This window comes from Oncorhynchus masou, chromosome 28 (assembly GCF_036934945.1).
Source record: "Oncorhynchus masou masou isolate Uvic2021 chromosome 28, UVic_Omas_1.1, whole genome shotgun sequence".
In the NCBI taxonomy this organism is placed as follows: Eukaryota; Metazoa; Chordata; class Actinopteri; order Salmoniformes; family Salmonidae; genus Oncorhynchus; species Oncorhynchus masou.
The window spans coordinates 42,474,249-42,498,927 of record NC_088239.1 but is presented as its reverse complement, the minus strand read 5'-3'; the positions used below and the strand labels follow the sequence as shown (position 1 = coordinate 42,498,927).

The 24,679-nt window shown below is 41.7% G+C and overlaps 1 protein-coding gene across 4 annotated transcripts in view; it reads left to right on the top strand.

Moving 5' to 3' along the window:
• Window positions 1–24,679, top strand: part of LOC135517606 (tyrosine-protein kinase JAK2-like) — a 71,946-nt gene that overhangs the window by 25,357 nt on the left and 21,910 nt on the right. For 3 of the 4 annotated variants that reach the window (XM_064942070.1, XM_064942067.1, XM_064942069.1), the window contains exons 3-7: window positions 7,049–7,172; window positions 9,389–9,506; window positions 20,524–20,669; window positions 23,622–23,913; window positions 24,197–24,316. In XM_064942070.1, coding sequence (XP_064798142.1) covers window positions 7,049–7,172; window positions 9,389–9,506; window positions 20,524–20,669; window positions 23,622–23,913; window positions 24,197–24,316 — 800 coding nt within the window. Of the gene's footprint in view, window positions 1–5,862; window positions 5,928–7,048; window positions 7,173–9,388; window positions 9,507–20,523; window positions 20,670–23,621; window positions 23,914–24,196; window positions 24,317–24,679 lie in introns of those variants that run through there. The other variant, XM_064942071.1, reaches the window with a different exon arrangement.

The following is a 24,679-nucleotide window of genomic DNA, read 5'->3' as shown; positions in this document are numbered from 1 at the left end:
GCAAAGAAAAAGCCATATATCAGACTGGCCAATAAGAAGAGAAGATTAAGATGGGCAAAAGAACAGACACTGGACAGAGGAACTCTGCCTCGAAGGCCAGAATCCCGGAATAGTACCAGCACAGCACACCCATTGACTATACATTAGAATTAGCTTATTACCATGACTGAAATTAAGATTCTCGTTAATAAAATAGCCAATAATTATATCTCAATATGCAAGTAATCTTAGACAGCCATTGTGAGTCGGCAAACAATTGAACACATCACTAAAGCCCATTCATGCCTCCATATTGGTAAGGTCAAGTTTTTCCCAATTTTTAACTTTTTAGTCATAATAAGGTTGGTGTAAAGGGGGTGTTTGAGAATAAGAACCTCATTCTGAAGGAATTAAATGTATTTGTTAATATAAGGACTACTACTCCTAGATGTGAATAAAACCAAAATTGTGAACTTCAACTAGTATACCATTTTTATGATTTATGGACAAACTACAGCAACATATTTAGTTTAATTAAAAAAATTAAATTTACCCAATTTTATCCAAACGTATTTCAGTAATGAGAATTTGGTTGAAGTTACATAATTCAAATCAGACACTGTACCTTACACTAGGCATTTTAGTCTTCCGAATGATAGTTGAATGTTGCAGATGCATCATGGTTTTATAATTTCAGTCTTACTATTTCAATGTGTTACTACCATGGTTAAAACTGTTTTCATGACAATCACCCAACTAACCTCCACCACACAATATGCTCTGCTAGGTTTCTCTTCCTGTTGTCACTCGGCACTGTACTCTCATTTCCTGTTTCTGTCATCTACTTTCTCTTCTTCCTTATGTGTGTCACACACTTGTCTTATGGAGTTTGTTGTTGTTGTTGTTGTTGTAGGTTGAGCTGCAGATAAATAGTGTTGCTGAGGCCTGGCCCAGGACATCTGAACTTCATCCATTCTCTGGCTTGTTGTATTCTGTCTTTACTAGAGGTCGACCGATTATGATTTTTCAATACCAATACCGATTATTGGAGGACCAAAAAAAGCCGCTACGGATTAATCAGCCGATTTATTATTATTTATGTATTTATTTGTAATAATGACAATTACAAAATTACTGAATGAACACTTTTATTTTAACTTAATATAATACATCAATCAAATCAATTTAGCCTCAAATAAATAATGAAACGTACAATTTGGTTTGTATAATGCAAAAACAAAGTGTTGGAGAAGAAAGTAAAAGTGCAATATTTGCCATGTAAAAAAAGCTAACGTTTCAGTTCCTTGTTCAGAACATAAGAACATATGAAAGCTGGTGGATCCTTTTAACATGAGTCTTCATTATTCCCAGGTAAGAAGTTTTAGGTTGAGGTTATTATAGGAATTATAGGACTATTTCTCTTTATGCCATTTGTATTTCATATACCATTGACTATTGGATGTTCTTATAGGCACTTTACTATTGCCAGTGTAACAGTATAGCTTCCATCCCTCTCCTCGCCCCTACCTGGGCTCGAAGTAGGAACACATCGACAACAGCCACCCTCGAAGCATCGTTCTCCATCGCTCCACAAAAGCCGCAATAGATGATATAGAGTACAGTATATACGTATACATATGAGATGAATAATGTAGGGTATGTAAACATTATATTAGGTAGCATTGTTTAAAGTGGCTAGTGATATATTTTACATCATTTCCCATCAATTCCCATTATTAAAGTGGCTGGAGTTGAGTCAGTGTGTTGGCAGCAGCCACTCAATGTTAGTGGTTGCTGTTTAACAGTCTGATGGCCTTGAGATAGAAGCTGTTTTTCAGTCTCTCGGTCCCAGCTTTGATGCACCTGTACTGACCTTGCCTTCTGGATGATAGCGGGGTGAACAGGCAGTGGCTCGGGTGGTTGTTGTCCTTGATGATCTTTATGGCCTTCATGTAAGATCGGGTGGTGTAGGTGTCCTGGAGGGCAGGTAGTTTGCCCCCGGTGATGCATTGTGCAGACCTCACTACCCTCTGGAGAGCCTTACGGTTGAGGGCGGAGCAGTTGCCGTACCAGGCGGTGATACAGCCCGCCAGGATGCTCTCGATTGTGCATCTGTAGAAGTTTGTGAGTGCCTTTGGTGACAAGCCGAATTTCTTCAGCCTCCTGAGGTTGAAGACGCGCTGCTGCGCCTTCTTCACGATGCAGTCTGTGTGAGTGGACCAATTTAGTTTGTCTGTGATGTGTATGCCGAGGAACTTAAAACTTACTACCCTCTCCACTCTCCACTACTGTTCCATCGATGTGGATAGGGGGGTGTTCCCTCTGCTGTTTCCTGAAGTCCACAATCATCTCCTTAGTTTTGTTGACGTTGACTTTGAGTGTGAGGTTATTTTCCTGACACCATACTCCGAGGGCCCTCACCTCCTCCCTGTAGGCCGTCTCGTCGTTGTTGGTAATCAAGCCTACCACTGTTGTGTCGTCCGCAAACTTGATGATTGAGTTGGAGGCGTGCATGGCCACGCAGTCGTGGGTGAACAGGGAGTACAGGAGAGGGCTCAAAACGCACCCTTGTGGGGCCCCAGTGTTGAGGATCAGCGGGGTGGAGATGTTGTTGCCTACCCTCACCACCTGGGGGTGGCCCGTCAGGAAGTTCAGTACCCAGTTGCACAGGGCAGGGTCGAGACCCAGGGTCTCGAGCTTGAAGGGTACTATGGTGTTAAATGCCGAGCTGTAGTCGATGAACAGCATTCTCACATAGGTATTCCTCTATAGGTATTCGTCCAGATGGGTTAGGGCAGTGGACCTATTTGGGTGGTAAGCAAATTGGAGTGGGTCTAGGGTGTCAGGTAGGGTGGAGGTGATATGGTCCTTGACTAGTCTCTCAAAGCACTTCATGATGACGGAAGTGAGTGCTACGGGGCGGTAATCGTTTAGCTCAGTTACCTTAGCTTTCTTGGGAACAGGAACAATGGTGGCCCTCTTGAAGCATGTGGGAACAGCAGACTGGTATAGGGATTGATTGAATATGTCCGTAAACACACCAGCCAGCTGGTCTGTGCATGCTCTAAGGGCGCGGCTGGGGATGCCGTCTGGGCCTGCAGCCTTGCGAGGGTTAACACGTTTAAATGTTTTACTCACCTCGGCTGCAGTGAAGGAGTGTCCGCATGTTTTTGTTGCAGGCCGTGTCAGTGGCACTGTAATGTCCTCAAAGCGGGCAAAAAAGTTATTTAGTCTGCCTGGGAGCAAGACATCCTGGTCCGTGACTGGGCTGGTTTTCTTTTTTTGTAGTCCGTGATTGACTGTAGACCCTGCCACATACCTCTTGTGTCTGAGACGTTGAATTGAGATTCTACTTTGTCTCTATACTGACGCAGATACTAGCTTGTTTGATAGCCTTGCGGAGGGAATAGCTGCACCGTTTGTATTCGGTCATGTTACCAGTCACCTTGCCCTGATTAAAAGCAGTGGTTGGCGCTTTCAGTTTCACGCGAATGCTGCCATCAATCCACGGTTTCTGGTTTGGGAATGATCGTTGCTATGGGAACGACATCTTCAATGCACGTTCTAATGAACTCGCACACCGAATCAGCGTATTCGTCAATGTTGTTGTCTGACTCAATACGATTATTTCACTTATAAACATATCCCAGTCCACGTGATGGAAGCAGTCTTGTGAAGTCTTGTGAAGATGCTGAAGGAAACCGATACAAAAGTATCTATATCCACAGTTAAACGATTCCTATATCGACATAACCTGAAAGTCTGCTCTGCAAGGAAACAGCCACTGCTCCAAAACTGCCATAAAAATTCTAGACTACAGTTTGCAACTGGACATGGGGACAAAGATCGTACTTTTTGGAGAAATGTCCTCTGGTCTAATGAAACAAAAATAGAACTGTTTGGCCATAATGACCATTGTTATGTTTGGAGGAAAAAGGGGGAGACTTGTTAACCGAAGAACACCATTCCAACCGTGAAGCACGGGAGTGTCAGCATCATGTTGTGGGGGTGCTTTGCTGCTGGAGGGACTTGTGCACTTCACAAAATAGATGACATCATGAGGTAGGAAAATTATGTTGATATATTGAAGCAACATCTCAAGACATCAGTCAGGAAGTTAAAGCATGGTCGCAAATGGGTCTTCCAAATGGACAATGACCCGAAGCATACATCTAGAGTTGTGGCAAAATGGCTTAAGGACAACAAAGTTAAGGTATTGGAGTGGCCATCAAAGCCCTGACCTCAAACCCATAGAAAATTTGTGGGCAGAACTGAAAAAGCTTGTGCGAGCAAGGAGGCCTACAAACCTGACTCAGTTACTCCAGCTGTCAGGAGGAATGGGCCTAAATTCACCCAATTTATTGTGGGAAGCTTGTGGAAGGCTACCCTAAACGTTTGACCCAAGACAAACAATTTAAAGGCAATGCTACCAAATACTAATTGAGTGTATGTAAACTTTTGACCCACTGGGAATCTGATGAAAGAAATTAAAGCTGAAATAAGTCATTCTCTCTACTATTATTCTGACATTTCACATTCTTAAAATAAAGTGGTGATCCTAACTGACCTAAGACAGGGAATATTTACTAGGATTAAATGCAGGAATTGTCAAAAACTGAGTTCAAATGTATTCAAATGTATATCTCTCTCTCTCTGTACTGGTCAAAAGTTTTAGAACACCTACTCATTCAAGTTTGTATTTTTACTATTTTCTACATTGTAGAATAATAGTGAAGACATCAAAACTATTAAATAACACATATGGTATCCTTTAGTAACCAAAAAAATATTCAACGTAGCCACCTTTTGCTTGACAGCTTTGCACACTCTTGGTGTTCTCTCAACCAGCTTCATGAGGAATGCTTTTCCAACATTCTTGAAGAAGTTCCCACATATGCTGAGCAATTGTTGGCTGCTTTTCCTTCAGTTTGCGGTCCAACTCAGACCAAACCATCGCAGCTGGGTTGAGGTTGGGTGATTGTGGAGGGCAAGCCATCTGATGCAGCAGCCCATCACTCTCCTTGGACAAAAAGCGCTTAGACAGCCTGGAGGTGTCTTTTGGATCATTGTCCTGTTGAAAAACAAATGATAGTCCAAACCAGATGGCATGGCATATCGCTGCAGAATGCTGTGGTAACCATGCTGGTTAAATATAATACTGACAGTGTCACCAGCAAATCACCCCCACACCATTACACCACCTCCTCCATGCTCCACTGAGGGAACCACACATGCGGAGATCATCTGTACACCCACACCGCTTCTCACAAAAACATGGCGGTTGGAACCAAAAATCTCCAATTTGGACTCATCAGACCAAATGACAGATTTCCATTGGTATAATGTCCATTGCTCGTGTTTTTTTGCCCAAGAAAGTCTCTTCTTATTATTGGTGTCCTTTAGTAGTGCAGCAATTCGACCATGAAGGCCTGGTTCACACAGTCTCTTCTGAACAGTTGATGTTGAGATGTGTCTGTTACTTGAACTCTGTGAAGCATTTATTTGGGTTGCACTCTGAGGAGCAGTTAGCTCTAATGAACTTATCCTCTGCAGCAGAGGTATCTCTGGGTCTTCCCTTCCCGTGACGGTCCTCATGAGAGCCGGTTTAATCATAGCGCTTGATGGCTTTTGCGACTGCACTTTCAAAGTTCTTGTAATTTTCAGGTTTGACTGACCTTCATGTCTTAAAGCAATGATGGGTTGTCTTTGCTTATTTGAGCTGTTCCTAAAATAATATGGACTTGGTCTTTTACCAAATAGGACTATCTTCTGTATACCACCCCTACCTCACAACACAACTGATAGGCTCAAATGCATTGAGAAGGAAAGAAATTCCACAATTTAACTAAACAAGGCACACCTGTTAATTGAAATGCATTCCAGGTGACTACCTCATGAAGCTGGTTGAGAGAATGCCAAGATTGTGCAAAGCTGTCATCAAGACAAAGGTTGGCTACTTTGAAGAATCTCAAAAATGTCAAATATATTTTGATTTAAGACTTTGTTGGTTACTACATGATTCCATATGTGTTATGTCCTAGTTTTGATGTTGTCACTATTATTCTACAATGTAGGAAATAGTAAAAATAAAGTAAAGCCCTTGAATGAGTAGGTGTGTCCAAACTCTTGACCCTGTGTGTGTGTGTGTGTGTGTGTGTGTGTGTGTGTGTGTGTGTGTGGTGTGTTGTGTGTGTGTACAAAAGTATATGGACATCCCTTCAAATTAGCCAAGCGTCGGCTGGAGTGGTGTAAAGCTTGCCAAAAGGACCTTCAAAATCTGCACACTGCCCCTTGTGGTGTAATTAAGAACTGCCACGAGATACATTTGCACGTTCTTTTTATTTGATATTTTAATAAACTACGCAAGTCAGTTAAGAACAAATTCTTATTTACAATGACTGCCAAACCCTAAACAGGACAATGCTGGGCCAATTGTGTGCCGGGTTATGGGACTCCCAATCAAGGTGATACAGCCCTTAATCGAACCAGGGTCTGTAGTGACGCCTCTGCTACCGAGATGCCGGGCCTTAGACCGCTGCGCCACTCGGGAGGCCCAAATACATTGCAAATACATGGTCATAGAAGATCTTAATTATTCTGATAAAGGAAAGTTACTGTTTGACAAAATAGGCATACAAAGACAAATGTAGCAAAGTGTGGAAATGATAACAATTGAGTTAAGGAAATGCAGAAATTGGTAAAAATGCTGACATTTTTGGGTGATTTGTTTTTTACGGTTCAATCAGAAGAAAGCCCCATTTAAAACCAAACCATAGGGTCATACACTACTCAAAGCATATTTAGAACTTGTATTATTAATCAACATATACCGCCATACCATCAAAAATGAGACATATATTGTGATATAATATTTTGGCCATATCGCCCAGCCCTACACTAGTCTATCGCAGGGCCTTAGCCCCAATCCATCTCCTTAATGCTGTATGTGCCAAGCAGAGGCATCCGGTCCCACTTTTTAGTGTTTTCGTGTGACTCGACCAGGGATCGACGCCTATGGATATCTTTAGTGTCAATTTTTTACATTTTTCTGTTCTCTCCTGTGTCCCAGGCCTGTCACCAATGTACTGCAGCCTATTTGGCCTGATGAGGGAGAGCGACCGCATGTGGTTCCCACCCAATCACATCCTCAAACTGGATGAATCAGCCAATGAGATGCTCCTCTTCAGAGTGAGGTAGGAACTAGGAAGTGGCATGGGATCAGGGGTCTAGCACAATTGATTTCTCTGTTGAAAAGGAAATATTTAGTTGGAATAGATTTATTAAAAAATGGAGGAATTAAAGTGTGAAATTACAGTGGTAATGAAGTTTAGCAAAGTATCATTGTACTGTGGTATACACAATTATATACAATGTTCTTTTATCTTCTATGACATCTTACTCTTTGGCTCAATTTCAATAACCCACCCCCTTAGCCCTTCCCCTCCGTTTTGCGCTATCCCACACGTGGTATGGCGTGGGAGTGGTGTCCCAATTCAACTTGTAGCTAGGTGTAGTGCCTTTTCAGTCCTCTAGTTGGCCCTCCAATCAATGTGAATCGTGTTGCTGACTTCCTACCGCAATAATGTCCATCTGCGGACTGATGTCACTACATGGCGCCTACTATGCCTCGCTAAATGCCGCGGCCACTGCCATTGTGGCTGCTAGCGCGGTTTCTGTCCCAGACTGCAGCACAATAAGTTGCGGTAATGCACCAAAAACCCACCGAACGAGGCTGATAGCTAGATAGGGGACACAAGTACACCGTGTCCTTCACCCCCGCCTACCGAGCACTGCTTTCCCGCAGTTATTTTAACGTTAAGGCAAGGGAAGTAGTTAGCTTGTGTAGCCAATCCAATACTCGCGTTGCACTACCCTCGCCATAACATTAAAATAACTGTGGGAAAGCAGTGCTCGTCAGGTGGGGGGCAAAGGACACTACTGGTGTCCTAGCTAGCAGCCTCTGGCATTGGGCGAGGCATGTAGTGACCGTAGTATGCAGATAAACCCTACTCTCCTACCGAGTGGTTCTCAAAACTCCCAAGGCTCGAATCTTGCTTCAGGAAAGGTGACTGATTTAAAAAAAAAAATACTAGGATGGAAGCAATTTTTATGAATCATTCAAAACATGTACTGTTAAGAGGAATATGTTCGGTAGCCCGTTACACTTGTACCCCTGTGCGGGTTGAAAATGGCAGATTTGGCCGCTGATAAGTGCCTAAATTGGAACGCAATGGCTGTACAGTAACACACTATAAATGATGTCAGAGCTCAGGTTCAGCGTTTTCACAGCGCTGTGTGGGTTTTGATTAACAGCCGTAATGAACTTGAGCACCGCACACTTCAAGAAGCTTTCGCAAACCCTCCTGCTAATTGGGCATTTTTTGTTTTCTGAGGGAAGGGAAGGCTTTAAAATTAGGAAGAGACTATGTATTTTAAAATATGAGACGATGAGGATTATAGTAAATACCACTTTGATGTGCCAAAAACTTGAGTCCAAATATGCACTTCACATTAAAACTTATGTCATTAACAGTCACCGTTTATGATCACTGTTTGACGTAGAGTTACAAGATGACATGGCGTCACACCTTGGGTTGTTCTGAACAGAATGAGCCTATGTCTATTGTCTATTGCCACGGAACTCGCACCGGAATGCACGCAAGACTCCATTCTATGTGCAGTGAAATTACCGTCTGGTTCTCTGAATCGCACTGTGAATGCCTAGCACTGTAAGATCCTATTTTATAACTCACCTAGTCATGTTGGCAACAGAACAAGATTTCAAATGATGCCCACCTGACCCAGATAGCTGTTTATAATGGGTCGTTTTTTTGGATTGCGTGAACAATAACCGTACTTGTTAGATGGCGGAGACGCGGGGTTGTGTTCCAAACAGAACAACTACAAGTGTGCTTGCTATAGTTTCTCAACGGCACAGCTAGGAGAGCTCAAAAAAAAGCACATAGTTGAATACTCTTCTTTGAGTCATTAAAGTGCATTGCGGATTTAAAATGTGTGTGGACCCTAAAACATTTGGTATAAATATTAGTTCAGTTCAGTAGCAGTGGTTTTATTGTTCGTACAGGCAGAAAATGCCTGTATGAAGGAAATGTGACTGTTACATGTCAAACTGCTATTATGTAATGAAAGTCCTAGTCCACATTGAACCACAGCCAGAGGATGTGTCCTGGCAGTTTTGTTGTTTTGATGTTGAAATTTGTTGCTGATACGGTAAGTACGTATTTGTTGCATAGGAAATATAAGGAAAGCTATTACTGCCACCTGTACAGGCTAGTCATCCTTTGCATGGTAGACTATCCATTGGCTGCTTTTATTTATTGCTCTAACCACTAGTTGCTCCGTTTTCTTGTGCCACTACCCTGTTTCTTTCCCCTCTCTCACTCTCTAGGTACTACTTCCCTGGCTGGTATAACAACCGAGTCTCATGTGCCCACCGCTATGGGGTCAACAAAGGACTGGAGAGCCCTGTCTTAGACGACACCGTCATGTCCTACCTCTTTGCTCAGGTTTGTCTCGACTTTGGCATTATTTTTGCCTGGTTTGTTTTCAGTCTGGTAGAGTGAAATTCAAGAGAGCAAGATGTAAATTCATTAAGGGTCTCAGGGTAGGAGTGCTAATCTAGGTTCAGCTTTAAATTAATCGGCTCTTCTACTCAGGGTTGCTGTGTAAATATGGGCTCTGACCAGACCACAGGCTATATTTGGGGTAATGGTCTCTATAAGCAAAGCACCTATCAGCAAGGCTTGTAGAGCTTGTGATGTGTAAATCATTGCTTAATCCACCCACTGGGTGCAAGGGTGGTAGGGTACTGAAGAAAGGGGAAGTGATATTGGGAGGCAGGGTGAGAGGCACAGTGGTGGGTTTTTTGTGTGTATGTGTGTGCGCTATCTCACATTTTAACAATGTTTATGTGAAGATTTGTGAACCAGGGGGCCCTTTTGATCTACGCTTATCCTTTTGACTTTATCTACGCTTATCCTTTTCACTTTACTATGAGAGAATATGCTGTCATTTAAAGGGGCAATGCGCAATTGCTGCATCCCAATTTTGGACTTATAAATAAATGATATACACTCATTGATTCTTGAAGAATATAACTTAGATATGCCTCATGGGCTTAGTTAAACTTCCATACATCAGAACCCAAAATATTAGCTTGTTTTACCCAATGTTTGTAAAAATTGTCAAATGTAAATAAACACGGTATAGCTTCAAAATATGCTTGAAACTATGATTCTGATTACCTTGGATAGGCAGTCCTTGCATCAATTACACTGTCTATGAATTTAAGTGGTTACATTTCTCCTGGCCTTTTTTTTACCAGAACAGAGGTGGGATGTGCTTTGTTATCTTTTGAACTGCGGATTTCCCCTTAAGTCTGTAGTGTGTCGTGTCTTTGGCTATGCCGGATTAAGTGATATGACATGCTATTCTATAAAATCCTTTCTCTGTAATTAATATTACCTGATTGAGCTAATCATGTAAATGTAATTAACTAGAAAATCAGGGCACCACGAAAGAGTGTTTATAGAGCTGTTATCTTCCGAATAAACTCTTAAAGACCTAGTAATATTTATCATCAATAGCAGTCAATATTAATCATCACCTTATTTCAGTCTCAACCAAGAATTTGCAACTTTCAGATATCTTCACGAACACTGGCTAACAAGTTGAATCAGCAAAGCAAAATTGGACAAGTTGAATCAGCAATGCAAAATTGGGTTTAATTATTTATTTACTAAATACCTAACTAATCACACAGAATTACATATACACAGAATGCAAATTATGTCATACAGAAAACGTCCCTGGTGGACGGAGCCGACATGACTGCTGGTTACACAAAGGAAAGGGGGTTGGGTTTGAGTGAAAGAGCGGGAAGACTGAGGAACAAAGGGAGAAGCCATGCTATCGTAAATACAGTATCTTATGCATTCTAAATTACCGCCCATTTGGAAAAGGAAAATGCAATAAATATTTACTCTGATCTGCGCTTCGGTAGGTTGGTCCTAGATGCTGGCCGTGTTAGCCAACAGAGATCTTCCTGTCCTCGGAAGAATGTCCGAGGCAGTAAATTGGATACGTTGTAGTATCGTTGTTGTGTGTTAGGCTGGATACGTCGTCCGTCCTTTCCTAGCCCACGTTTACAGCGGCCGCTGCTAACTCAACGGCTAGGAGGTATCACTTCTGTAGTGAATAAGAGTTCATACCATTCGCAACCAAAGCTCACGCTGATGTTGGCTTCCATCTGTAGTTATTATCTGAACCATTCTGACATTGGATCGTCATCCTAATGTACCCGGAACAAGAGGTTACATTTTCATCTAGGCTTTATATAGAGGAGGGAGAAGGGTGTGTTTTCATAGTTTTATAGCCCATGTCTCTTTACAGGGGTGGGTCACTGATTGAGCAGATCTCTAACTTTTTGAAAACACAATTCTCTCATTTGGAAGCTAAAATTACATTTAATCTTTTCACAAATAGTGTCATATTTAAACATTTAAATTGCACAACAATTACATATGAATCTGATAACTAGAATGTGTAGACTTTCCCAGATACAGTTTATGTCATCTTGTCATCAGTCATAATGTCTCAGATGACAACTGAACTGACATCATATTCATTAAGTACCAACGCATATTTTCAACTGGTTCTATTACCAAAATATGGTTCCTTTCCCCCCACTTGTATGATGTTCCCAGACTCTCTATGTTTAACAAAGGCTATTCAAGAGTACTCCAGTAGAGTGTGAGAGAGACGGTAGGTATTTATGGGAGGGTCATAAACCTTGGCCACAGGCCAACATCATGACAAGTGTTAGGTTCTATGTTTCTGGTACGAATTCCAGTTTTAGTCGATGTTATCCACAGAGAATATAGAAAGTGAAACTGGACTGTCCATAGTTCTAATCCGAGTATGTGAACGGAGCTGGAGCAGAGTGAGGAGCAGAGCGTGCCCAATTTGACTGGAGTGCAGAGCGAGATTCCCAAAGGCTGGAGCATTAGCCTTCTCGCCCTCTCCAATTTTGCTCAAATAGCGCTCCAGTAGCCCTCACTTCACACGTTCAGGGCATGCCCAGCATGCATTTGTAGTCGACTTGTGTGCTGCTATAGCCCTTTGCTTTAGCTACGGTCATGGAGTTCGCTAACAAATGTCATGAAGAAACTAGTAAAACACAGTTGCAAACTCAAGGTGAATTACAAAGATGAGGACCAAGAGAGGGAGGGAAGTGATGTAATGTCCACAACTAAAGAATTATTCTGGAATCTGAAAAGACACCCAAAAGCTTGATGGTGTACTTACTACCAATGTTCCCTCTAAGCTGCGCGTATGCGGCCATGCGCCTCCAGGACTGCTCTAGAAGAAGTGTCATGTCATGCAAAATTGAACTTAAGTTTGTCATTAGTTTGCACTATATAGATTAGGGCCGACCCCAATTAGTCGATTGTTTAGTGATTCGACTGTTGGTCAGAAGAAGTGTCATGTCATGCAGAGTATATGTGTGTGTGTGCATATATATTGAACTTCACTGAGTTTGCCTATATTAGTTTATATATAGATTAGGGCCGACCCCAATTAGTATATTGTTTAGTGATTCGACTGTTGGTATACCGATATTGTTTATATATCATAGCAGTAGTATGCTTTTGCGTCTGTAAATGGGATATATTATACATATATATATATATATATACATATATACATATATATACACATATATATACATATATACATACATACATATATATACATATATACACACACACACACACACACACACACACAGAGTTGTGGTCGGAAGTTTACATACACCTTAGCCAAATACATTTAAACTGACTTGTGTCATGCACAACGTTAGATGTCCTCACCGACTTGCCAAAACTATAGTTTGTTAACAAGAAATTTGTGGAGTGGTTGAAAAACGAGTTTTAATGACTCCAACCTAAGTGTATGTAATCTTCAACTGTAAGTAGTACTTTAAAGTACTAAGTCAAATCAAGACTAGCTGTTGAACACTACAGCTCTCTTCGGGTCAAAGGGTAATGTAAGTGTATGTAAACTTCCGACTTCAACTGTGTGTGTGTGTGTGTGTGTGTACAGTGGGGCAAAAAAGTATTTAGTCAGCCACCAATTGTGCAAGTTCTCCCTCTTAAAAAGATGAGAGAGGCCTGTAATTTTCATCATAGGTACACTTCAACTATGCAGATAAAATGAGAAAATAAAATCCAGAAAATCACATTGTAGGATTTTTTAATGAATTTATTTGCAAATTATGGTGGAAAATAAGTATTTGGTCAGCTACAAACAAGCAAGATTTCTGTCTCTCACAGACCTGTAACTTCTTATTTAAGAGGCTCCTCTGTCCTCCTCTCGTTACCTGTATTAATGGCACCTGTTTGAACTTGTTATCAGTATAAAAGACACCTGTCCTCAACCTCAAACAGTCACACTCCAAACTCCACTATGGCCAAGACCAAAGAGCTGTCAAAGGACACCAGAAACAAAATTGTAGACCTGCACCAGGCTGGGAAGACTGAATCTGCAATAGGTAAGCAGCTTGGTATGAAGAAATCAACTGTGGGAGCAATTATTAGGAAATGGAAGACATACAAGACCACTGATAATCTCCCTCGATCTGGGGCTCCACGCAAGATCTCACCCCGTGGGGTCAAAAGGATCACAAGAATGGTGAGCAAAAATCCCAGAACCACACGGGGGGATCTAGTGAATGACCTGCAGAAAGCTGGGACCAAAGTAACAAGGCCTACCATCAGTAACACACTACGCCGCCAGGGACTCAAATCCTGCAGTGCCAGACGTGTCCCCCTGCTTAAGCCAGTACATGTCCAGGCCCGTCTGAAGTTTGCTAGAGAGCATTTGAATGATCCAGAAGAAGATTGGGAGAATGTCATATGGTCAGATGAAACCAAAATATAACTTTTTGGTAAAAACTCAACTCGTCGTGTTTGGAGGACAAAGAATGCTGAGTTGCATCCCTAGAACACCATACCTTCTGTGAAGAATGGGGGTGGAAACATCATGCTTTGGGGCTGTTTTTCTGCAATGGGACCAGGACGACTGATCCGTGTAAAGGAAAGAATGAATGGGGCCATGTATCGTGAGATTTTGAGTGAAAACCTCCTTCCATCAGCAAGTGCATTGAAGATGAAACATGGCTGGGTCTTTCAGCATGACAAAGATCCCAAACACACCACCCGGGCAACGAAGGAGTGGCTTCGTAAGAAGCATTTCAAGGTCCTGGAGTGGCCTAGCCAGTCTCCAGATCTCAACCCCATAGAAAATCTTTGGAGAGAGTTGAAAGTCCGTGTTGCCCAGCAACAGCCCCAAAACATCACTGCTCTAGATGAGATCTGCATGGAGGAATGGGCCAAAATACCAGCAACCGTGTGTGAAAACCTTGTGAAGACTTACAGAAAACGTTTGACCTCTGTCATTGCCAACAAAGGGTGTATAACAAAGTATTGAGATAAACTTTTGTTATTGACCAAATACTTATTTTCCACCATAATTTGCAAATAAATTCATTAAAAATCCTACAATGTGATTTACTAGATTTTTTTTCTCATTTTGTCTGTCATAGTTGAAGTGTACCTATGATGAAAATTACAGGCCTCTCATCTTTTTAAGTGGGAGAACTTGCACAATTGGTGGCTGACTAAATAATTTTTTGCCCTACTGTATCACCAGTAGTACATTTACCGTTATTTCCTATAATGTGTTGGTGATCCTTTCTAACGCAGCTTTTCTGAAAGATATCATGTAGTAGAACTGCATAAGTGCTGCTCTCCACTTTCTGGAGGACCGAGTTTTGAAATCTGTGGAATTAGAGTATGATAGTTAAGGAGATGGAGAACATTCTGCTGTTTTGATTGCAAATATGCAGACAGAGTCGAAAAGAGATCACAAAGAAGGCTGTTGTATAAAACACCTGCCTCCGGATTACATCTTCAAACTAAGGGCAAACATGGCATCTGTGGCAGAGGGGGAGAAGCGTCCACCCATGTATAAGGGTAAGATAGTCTAGCTAGCTACATTTTTCAGATATTACATGTTTCTAATTTTGTCAGTCGTTTTCTTTTTAAGTTAGTGTACTGTTAGCTAGCTAGCTAACATTAGCTGGCTGGCTCCCTAGCTAACGTTACGTGTTTGATCTGTGTAGTAATATTTGTATCTGTTAGCTTGCTAACGTTGAACCTTGTTGGTTAGCTACCTGCAGATTCATACATTATGAGTTTAGATTATGGTTCATTGTTTAGCTAGCTACATGTCTAAACAAAAGACTCCACTATGCAAGTAACCATTTCAATAGAATGTTCATGATGTAACTACAACTGTTGATAGACGTAGCTGGTAAATTCGCTCTGGCTATCTACTCCGATTTCAGAGCACTCTTGTCTGAGTGTGCCAGAGAGCAGAATAACTGACAAATTTACTAACGCTCAACACCCTTTGAATTTGGCCTGTGTCATGCAGCGTGAGGTGTATGGCAGCGGATGCATGGCACCACAATGGGCCTCAGGATCTTGGCACGGTATCTCTACATTTAAATTGCCATCGATAAAATTCAGTTGTGTTTGTTGTCCATAGCTTATGCCTGCCCATACCATAACCCCACTACCACGGTGGGGCACTCTGTTCAAAACGTTGACATCAGCAAACCGCTCGACCACACGATGCCATGTACGTGGTCTGCAGTTGTGAGGCCAGTTGCCAAATTCTCTGAAATTACATTGGAGGTGGCTTATAGTAAAGAAATTAGCTTTACATACTCTGGCAACTGCTCTGGACATTCCTGCAGTCAGCATGCCAATTGCACACTCCCTCAAAAGTTGAGACATCAAGTGTGACAAAACTGCACATTTTAGAGTGACCTATTTTCCCCAGCACAAGGTACACCTGTGTAATGATCATTCTGTTTTATCAACTTCTTGACATGCCACACCTGTCTGGTGGATGGATTATCTTGGCAAATGAGAAATACTCACTAACAGGGATGTAAACAAATTTGTACACAAAATTTGAGAGAAATACGCTTTTTGTGCATATGGAACATTTCTGAGCTCTTTTATTTCAGCTCATGAAACATGGGATCAACACTTCATGTTCCGTTTATATTTTTGTTCAGTGTAATTGGAAGCTCCCTTAACGGCCAGTACATTTGATACTTTTCAGAACTGCAGAATTTAACTAACTGCTCTACCAAGTCAACGGCCTTCAAAGGGAGAGATAGGTACTATACTAAATCACTATACTTGATCTTAATCAGTAACAAAAAGGTTTTAAATACTGACTAAACAAAACACAACTTCTGTTCACAGGGAGGCCACTCTCCCCCTTTACTTTCACCTTACTGGAAGGTATTGTTTTAATCTACCCCAAAGTTTTACTGTATGTACTATCACCAATCTCTGTTGGATATTCACTATTTGCTTCACACTCCTTGTGTATTATTCTGAGATGAATAGGTTTTGTACCCAAATTATAAAATACATCAGCCAGATACCAATGTTCACCAAATTAAAACTTTGTTTTTTTGAGCCAGATACCGCACAAAAACAAAAATGTTGAAGGCTATTTTACCACATTCTGACAGAAGTTAAACTATTTCAGAATAAGAATGAATAAAGTCTCACAAGATTGAGCGTGTGAGGAGTGTTTGGTCATGCCAACAGATTATCCAAACACAAAATCGGTTCTACCCCAGCTACAATAAAGAATAAGCCCGGTATTGTTACTGGACCTATTGTAAACTGTATGGGTAGTAGTTACATTGCTCTTGACTCGACTGAACGTAATGATTTTTCTCGTCGTAAAGGTAGCCATTTTGAGCGACCGCACAGAGGCCAAATATCCCTATGTTTTCTTTGCCTCCAACTCTGGACATTTTCATGAGTTTGCTGCTGCTCACTAGTCAGTGAAGAAAGTGAGTTGGCACAGAGAGCCCAGGCACCACCGTACATTCTCACCCAATGGCCTAGTGCGTGGCATCAGTGTGCTTTTATTCTCCCTACTCTCAAATCCATTACCAGTGCTTGGGGTATGGGTAAAAGCGACAACACGCACTGCAGCACCCTGAGCTGAATTTGATTCCGCTCTCAATGCAGCTTGCACTATCTGTTCCCAGCTGGTGTGTTGATCCACCACGCTGGCCATAGCAGACTTAATAGTGGGTTTCAAACCTGTCACAAATTCCTTCACTAGCATCATAATTGCCAGCCAGAGCCACATTTTTGTGCCCTATGTTTTTTCCATCCTATCGCTCTTTTGGACCCTGAATAGATTTACTGGTTTTGTTCACATCTAGTCTGAACAGAACCTTCCCTGCAGTGGTTAAGAATCCTTCCCCCGCTACATGTGAGGTTGTTGGATCACATGCCTCGTGGCTGTAAGACCAAGCAGGGTTTTTGATGAGGTGCTCGGAGTTGTGCCAAAATTGCTCTAGGCAGGAGAGAGCAGACAACGGGATCATAAGCGCCCGCATGGAAACCAAAAATTCAACCCTCTTTTCTAATGAAGCTGACGAATTCCTGACCCTATTTAACTTCTTTCATTACGCAATGCATTTCCTCAATACTTGGCAGCTGGTACGAACCGGGCTCACCTCTCTATGGTTTCCAGTCCAATCCAGCCCAGGACTACTATGTTGGATTTGATTTGTATTATTTTCCAGAGCCTTCGAGGTCCTGGTTCTGTTGATTTCAAAATGTTTCTCTAGTCGCCTCATACTACTCACCTTCACAAGCTGACTCTCTATATCTTTAATATGAGATTTATCGGTTCTACCTTGCTGTTGATAAAACAACGCCATCAAAACGCGTGTATATTGAGCTTGCGATTTGTCCTTGACGTCATTGTGCCGTGCCATACCACCACATCTCTATTTGATTGGAATGTTCAGTCAGCAGGGAAATGCTGACCAATTGATTCCAATTTGCACAATTGTCCCCACACCGAATTGGTACATTCTTTGCGCACTTCTTTCAGCACACCCATGGCTTTACAAAATGTTCCCTCTTCTATTCCCCCTTTTACAGAAGTGTCAGAACCCACAGATGCCATTTTCAATGGTTATTATTTCTCTGCCTCTCCCGACGGGATCTACGGTGTTCAGATGTTCTCACCCACTATTTACGGGGTACGCGCTTAATAAATTTGTCACCGGACCTGATATCTTGTGTTGAGAACGACACTGAAGCGTCTGCAAATTTACTATTGGAGAATCCAGGAGACATAAGGTCTTTTATACCAGTGTCACTCCTCAAGTATCACTGTTGTTGACAACACAAGTAATTTTTTTTGCTACACAATCGGTCTCTATTATTAGCACCAATAGACCACAAACCAACCTCCTGACTTACAGCATCTCCACAGCCAATACACACAGATCCCTTACAAATAATGTCTTCATACTGCTATACACGGAGGTGGACTTCCTCCAGAACCTTCTAACACTATACACATTACTACTTACTGACAACGCCTCCTCCTAGATTGGATGCTATTAACAGGAACCGTCCATGTTCAATGAATTCATGGTACCCAAGAAGATTCTTTCAACATGAACTCCTTCTCTTACAATCAAACGTACTGGTATAAAAATTACAATTTATCCATACAACGAACAGACAATGACACACAAAAAGACAAACATTTAATATAGTCATCTGGGCAAGGAACAAAAAAATAATGTTCATCTAAGCCACAAACCTCAAAAATGCCAATCATCCAGTAGGGCAAAAAATGTAAATAGTCATCTCGGCCACAAACTGCAAAAATGCCAATCATCCACTAGGGAAAACATATAAATAGTCATCTAGGCCGGGGGGGTCGGCAGGGGGGACTCAGTCCGGTTTTAAACGTGCGTTCTACTATTACAGCTTTCAAGAGTACAAGGTGCAATTTTGAAATTGGGTAGTGCTTCATCAGTTCCTCTTGTCATGTTAGTCAATGGCATACCTTACAGAGCTATTTATAACTTGTCAGAAATGTCCAGATCAACTAGCCCAAGTCAGGTAACATTTTTTACTTAGGTTTTTTAGCCCTTAGATATTGTTGTAATGTATTCACATGAATATACATTAGACATGGCAAAATGTATAGAATTGCAATAAAATGTGCTTTAAAACTCTCTTTACCCCCCATGACAAAATGTGTAGAATTGCAGGAAATGAGCTTTAAACATGCAAAATTCTCTCCACCAACAAGAAAGGTGTGAACAGTTGTGTATCATGAACAGAGCTTGTCTCAATAGAAATAGATGTGGCTTGCGGGGAGGGGGGTGTTCCCCGATGCTGGAAGCGAGGCCCGAGTGAAAAGGTTTGGGAACCCCTGATCTAAGCCTCAGACTTCAAATGACATAGTGATCCAGTAGGGGACGCTAAAATGAAAATAGTCAGCTAGGCCACAAACCTAAAAAAAAATGACAATCATCCATGTCAAGACAGTGGGACTAATGAATAAATCCAGGCTTTCGAAGTCCATTTCCCAAAATTCATATTCTGCCTACGACCCCCGACCCCAAGATGTCAGAATGAGTGGAATGGTTCTAGGAACTTCACCTCTGTTTTCCCGGACAAGCCCTCCCCCTCCTGAGTTTAGGAGGTACAATGAATCTCTGGCTAGGCAGGTGGTGTTATCATCCCAGCCCGAGTCCAGAACCTTTGGTACTCTTCCACGCGTCTCCCGGTCGTCTTATCAGTAGGGAGTATACATTCTTGCACCTTGCCGCAGTCCATTCTTAATTATCCTCTCATACACAGAGGGCTATTTGAGAAAAAGCAATATATTCATGGATACCATGATGCAAATCATAATGAGTGAATATAATATAACACAGTTAAGCTATAAGACAGTGTCACAGGGCAGGTGTTCGCAATATATTATCTCTACCATTTGACTCCTGTCTCACAGGGGCATCTATCAAACCCATAACATGTTATACTAAAACATGCTCAAGTCAATTAGTCACTTTCCGACAGTAGTTTAGGACAAGTTAGGCACTGGGTTGCTGTAAGGAAAGCGGTGTTGACTCTTTAGTACACATTCTGAGAACTGAGGTACCTGGTTTCCACGTATCTTTGAATATTGGGTAATGTTCCTCAAGATGTTCTGTCTGGTTAGTGTATTAGTTATCTAGTCGAGGCCGGTGTCTGTGGTTTTAGTTGATTTTATCCACAGAGAATTTAGAAAGTGAAACTGTACTGGCCGGGGTTTAATAACCGTGAGGGCCCATGGGGACAGAGAGAGGCATGACACTGATAGGGCTGAATAACTACAGATTTGAGGCTTGAACAACTGCTTTGTGCCTAATCAGATGGTCTGTCTGCCGTTTCTCTTCTCTCATGTCATGTAAACGTTATCCCTCCCCCTTTTTTTTCTCTTCTCCCCTTTTTCCCTTTTCTGTTTTCACCTTATGCCACCTGTACCCTGTATCTCCCTGCCTATTTACTTCCTCTGCCACTTCTTCCTTTCTGGCTTGTACCTCCCTCCCTCCCTCAGTGGCGTAGTGACTTTGTGGATGGCTGGGTCAGTATCCCAGTAAACCATGAGGCCCAGGAGGAGTGTCTTGGCATGGCTGTGTTGGATATGATGAGGATGGCTAAGGAGAGCAGCCAGGCTCCTGTGGACATCTTCAACGACACCAGGCGAGTACACTGGAGGAAGATGGAGCATATTGAACCTCAAAGCAAAGAAAAATATATTAGGAATCGTTTGGTAAACAAAGCGGCGTTCACAACGGTCAAACCAGGTGGATTGCATAGCCTCCGCTGTGGTCACTAAAGATATAGGGATGTTAACCCTGTGTCCTGGCTAAAATGTTAACCTGACATTTGTATTTCCTTCCTGGCCACCTAATCATCCCTAAATCCCTAGCTTCCAATTGGCTTATTCAGTTGCACCCCTCTCCCCTGCAACTCTTCCCCTGAGGTGTTGCTCTAAGAGAGGAATGTACTGGGTGAACACTTCACTGTTAGGGTTAAATATAAAAACATTTTTTTTACCTTTTACTAGGCAAGTCAGTTAAGAACAAATTCTTATTTTCAATGACGGCCTAGGAACAGTGGGTTAACTGCCTGTTCAGGGGCAGAACGACAGATTTGTACCTTGTCAGCTCGGGGATTCGAACTTGCAACCTTCCGGTTACTAGTCCAACGCTCTAACCACTAGGCTACCCTGCCGCCCTACTTGCACGTTTTGGCATATGACATATGGTATAATGATGGCGCTCCCTCTTTTCTAGAGGTTTTCGGATCTACCCGATTTCCTGAGATCCGACCAACATTGTGTAGTTAACCCCTTGGATCCCAGGTTGGATCTCGCCCGGTGGCCACATACCTCAGATCTGTGTGAAAATAGGTGAAATACCAACCGGATCCGAAATGATATCTTTGAGTTTTGTTCCTAAACATATAAACACTCATTTCAAACATTTGCATTTTATTCTCTTAACACTAAACCCGCCATGTCCTGTTCCTCGCCTGACTTTTCCTAAATGTTTATATTTTACACTGCTCACTTGTCAGAATTTTGAAATCCCAAACAGAAAAGTATATAGAGCCTTTTTACCCATTAATTTACCCATAATTTTTTTCTCACACTTATTCCCAATTCATTCCACCAAGACAATGTGCTGTAGGACGTTGGTACCTAGCCAGGCGCTAATGCGTCTCTCTCTCAATGAATGAATGGGCAATAATTATGCAAGTTACTTCACAATCAAATTTAAATGAGGCCTTACTGAATGATGAGGATGAAGAGGTTGATTTAATTCAGAACAATAGTGGTGTAATGATGAGTTTGTTATGCCTATTTATCAGTGTTGGCTTATGTTAATAATTTGATCACGCACCTTGCAGGTTGATACATTCTCATTTACGTTTTACTTTGTAAAAATAAGCTGTTATGGTACTGTTTTATTTACTAGGACTCTGTCACTAATCAAATGTATTGTACAGGAAATGAAAACATGCTGTGTGTTGCAGTAGGCCTTTAGAATAATGCAAAACATATCCTTGACTATCCAAGTTGATGAGCGGGAATCAAACAATGCCAGTCAGCCTGCACAGCTGGCCCATCGAAACTACACCTAAACTATACCAAAATGAATTTCACACGTATTAAGAGTTAGCCTATAGACCAGATAAAATTGACAATAATCTGACGAGTGACAATACTAGGGCCTATCGGTACTCAAATTGTACATGAAGAGATGGTCGCATCTTGTAATTGACAGATGCAGGGAAAGGAGCATTGCTTTATCAAATCCTTCTTCGGTCACATGCAGGTAATACATTTTGATTTCTACGTAGTATCTGAAAGAGCATATTCCTCAGTTTCTGTGACACTTTTGTCAAAAACTCCAAATTCAAGAAGTGCAGCTATTTTTCCAAATGTCACTTTTTAGAAGACTAAGCGTGCTGTCCATGCAGTCAGCACATGATCAAGCGGAATTATGTTTTTAGATTTTTCTATTAATTTTCAAATGAATTACATATGAAAAGCTGAAATGGATAGATTTTTTTACCAAATTTATGTCCTAAATAAAAAGCATTATGTTTTGGGCAAATCCAACAACACATCACTGAGTACCACTCTTCATATTTTCAAGCATGATGGTGGCTGCATCATGTTATGGGTATGCTTTTCATCTGTAAGGATTGGGATTTTTTTGTTGATGAAAAATAAATGGAGTAGAGCTAGGCACAGGCAAAATCCTAGAGGAAAACATGGTTGTCTGCTTTCCAACAGAAATTAGGAGATAAATCAAATATACACTGGAGTTGCTTAGCAAGATTACCTCCTGAGTGGCCTAGTTACAGTTTTGACTTAAATCGTCTTGAAAATCTATGGCAAGACTGTCAAGCAATGATCAACAACCAACTTGACAAAGCTTGAAGAATTAAAAAAATAATAGTGGGCAAATATTGTACAATCCAGGTGTGCAAAGCTCTTAGAAACTTACCCAGAAAGACTCACAGCTGTAATCACTGCCAAAGGTGATTCTAACATTGACTCAGGGTTGTGAATATTTATGAAAATGTGAGTTCTGGATTTCATTTTCAATAAATATGCAAATACTTCTAAAAACATGTTTTCAGTTTGTCGTTATGGTGTATTGTGTGTAGATGGGTAAGATCAAAAAAAAATTAAATCAATTTCGAATTCAGGCTTTAACACAACAAAATGTGGAATAAGTAAAGTATGAATATTTTCTGAAGGCACCGATCATGCAAATCAATGAACATATTAACTCTTAGTGTGTGTGAGATTATCAGTATTGAAAACGTGTTCATGACATCCTTTACAGAACATAATAAACCCATGTCATTAAATATTTCATGATACACGGTGTCTGTACTCACCCGGGCCTCCTTTTCTCACTCCATCACACCACACCTCCCTCCAATCCAACCCAGCCCATGTATTTAAAATATATATTATTTTCTGTTAGTTGCTAATTTTCACATTTAAAAAAAAATGTCCTTTCTTAAAACATGATATTGTATCACATAATTCATCTCTTGGCTGCTATTGATACTAGTATTTAATGCACCCAAATGTAACTCAACCAATCCCATTCTGTCTCCCCCCTACAGCTATAAGTCATTCCTGCCCAAGGACATACGTGCCCGTATCCAGGAGTACCACTTTGTGACCCGGAAAAGGATCCGCCATCGCTTCAAGAAGTTCATCCAGCAGTTCTGCCAGTGTAATGCCACCGCTCGCGATCTCAAGCTCAAATACCTGGCAAATCTGGAGATGCTGCAGCCAGCCCTCTACTCCGAGTGCTTCCGGGTCACAGAGCCCTCGGCTGGAGAGGTTACCATCGTCGTCACGGGTAACAATGGAATTCAGTGGTCCCAGGGGAAGGATATGGAGATAGAAACGGTAGGGAGAAGTAGCATTCTCTTCTCTTTCTCTTCTTGTTTCTTGTCCTCTTATTGTCCTTTCTTTCTATTCTTCTCTTCTTGGAAACGGCATATGCCGTGCTGAAACGACCACAAAATGGCCATGATTAGTTATGTGTTTCAATTGTCTCATGCAATCATTTGATAGTTTCATAGAGAGTAAGCGGAAGGGCGTTTGAATGTTGTGCATTCAGGATTGCTGCTACTGTATGTGATTTCTCTTTCTCGCTCACTATCTTTCTCTCTCTACCGGTGTCTCTCAGGGTTTCCAGACGTACTGTGATTTCCCCGAGGTTATAGACATCAGCATTAAGCAGGCCAACAAGGGCGGTGCTATCGAGAGTCGTATCGTCACCATCAACAGACAGGACCATCAGACTCTGGTACGACCACCCTGCTAACCTAACTCATAGAGGGACAAGAACACCTGCTTTATCTGAAATGATAATGACCCTATTCCCGATATACACTGAGTGTACAAAACATTATGAACACCTTCCTAATATTAAGTTGAAAACCCCCCATTTGCCCTCAGAACAGCCACAATTCGTTGGGGCATGGACTCCACAAGCATTCCACAGGGATGATGGCCCATGTTGACTCAAATGATTCCCACAGTTGTCAAGTTGGCAGGATGTCCGTCGGACCATTCTTGATGCACACGGGAAACTGTTGTATGTGGAAAAACCCAGCAGTGTTGCAGTCCTTGACACAAACTAGTGTGCCTGACACCTACTACCCTACCC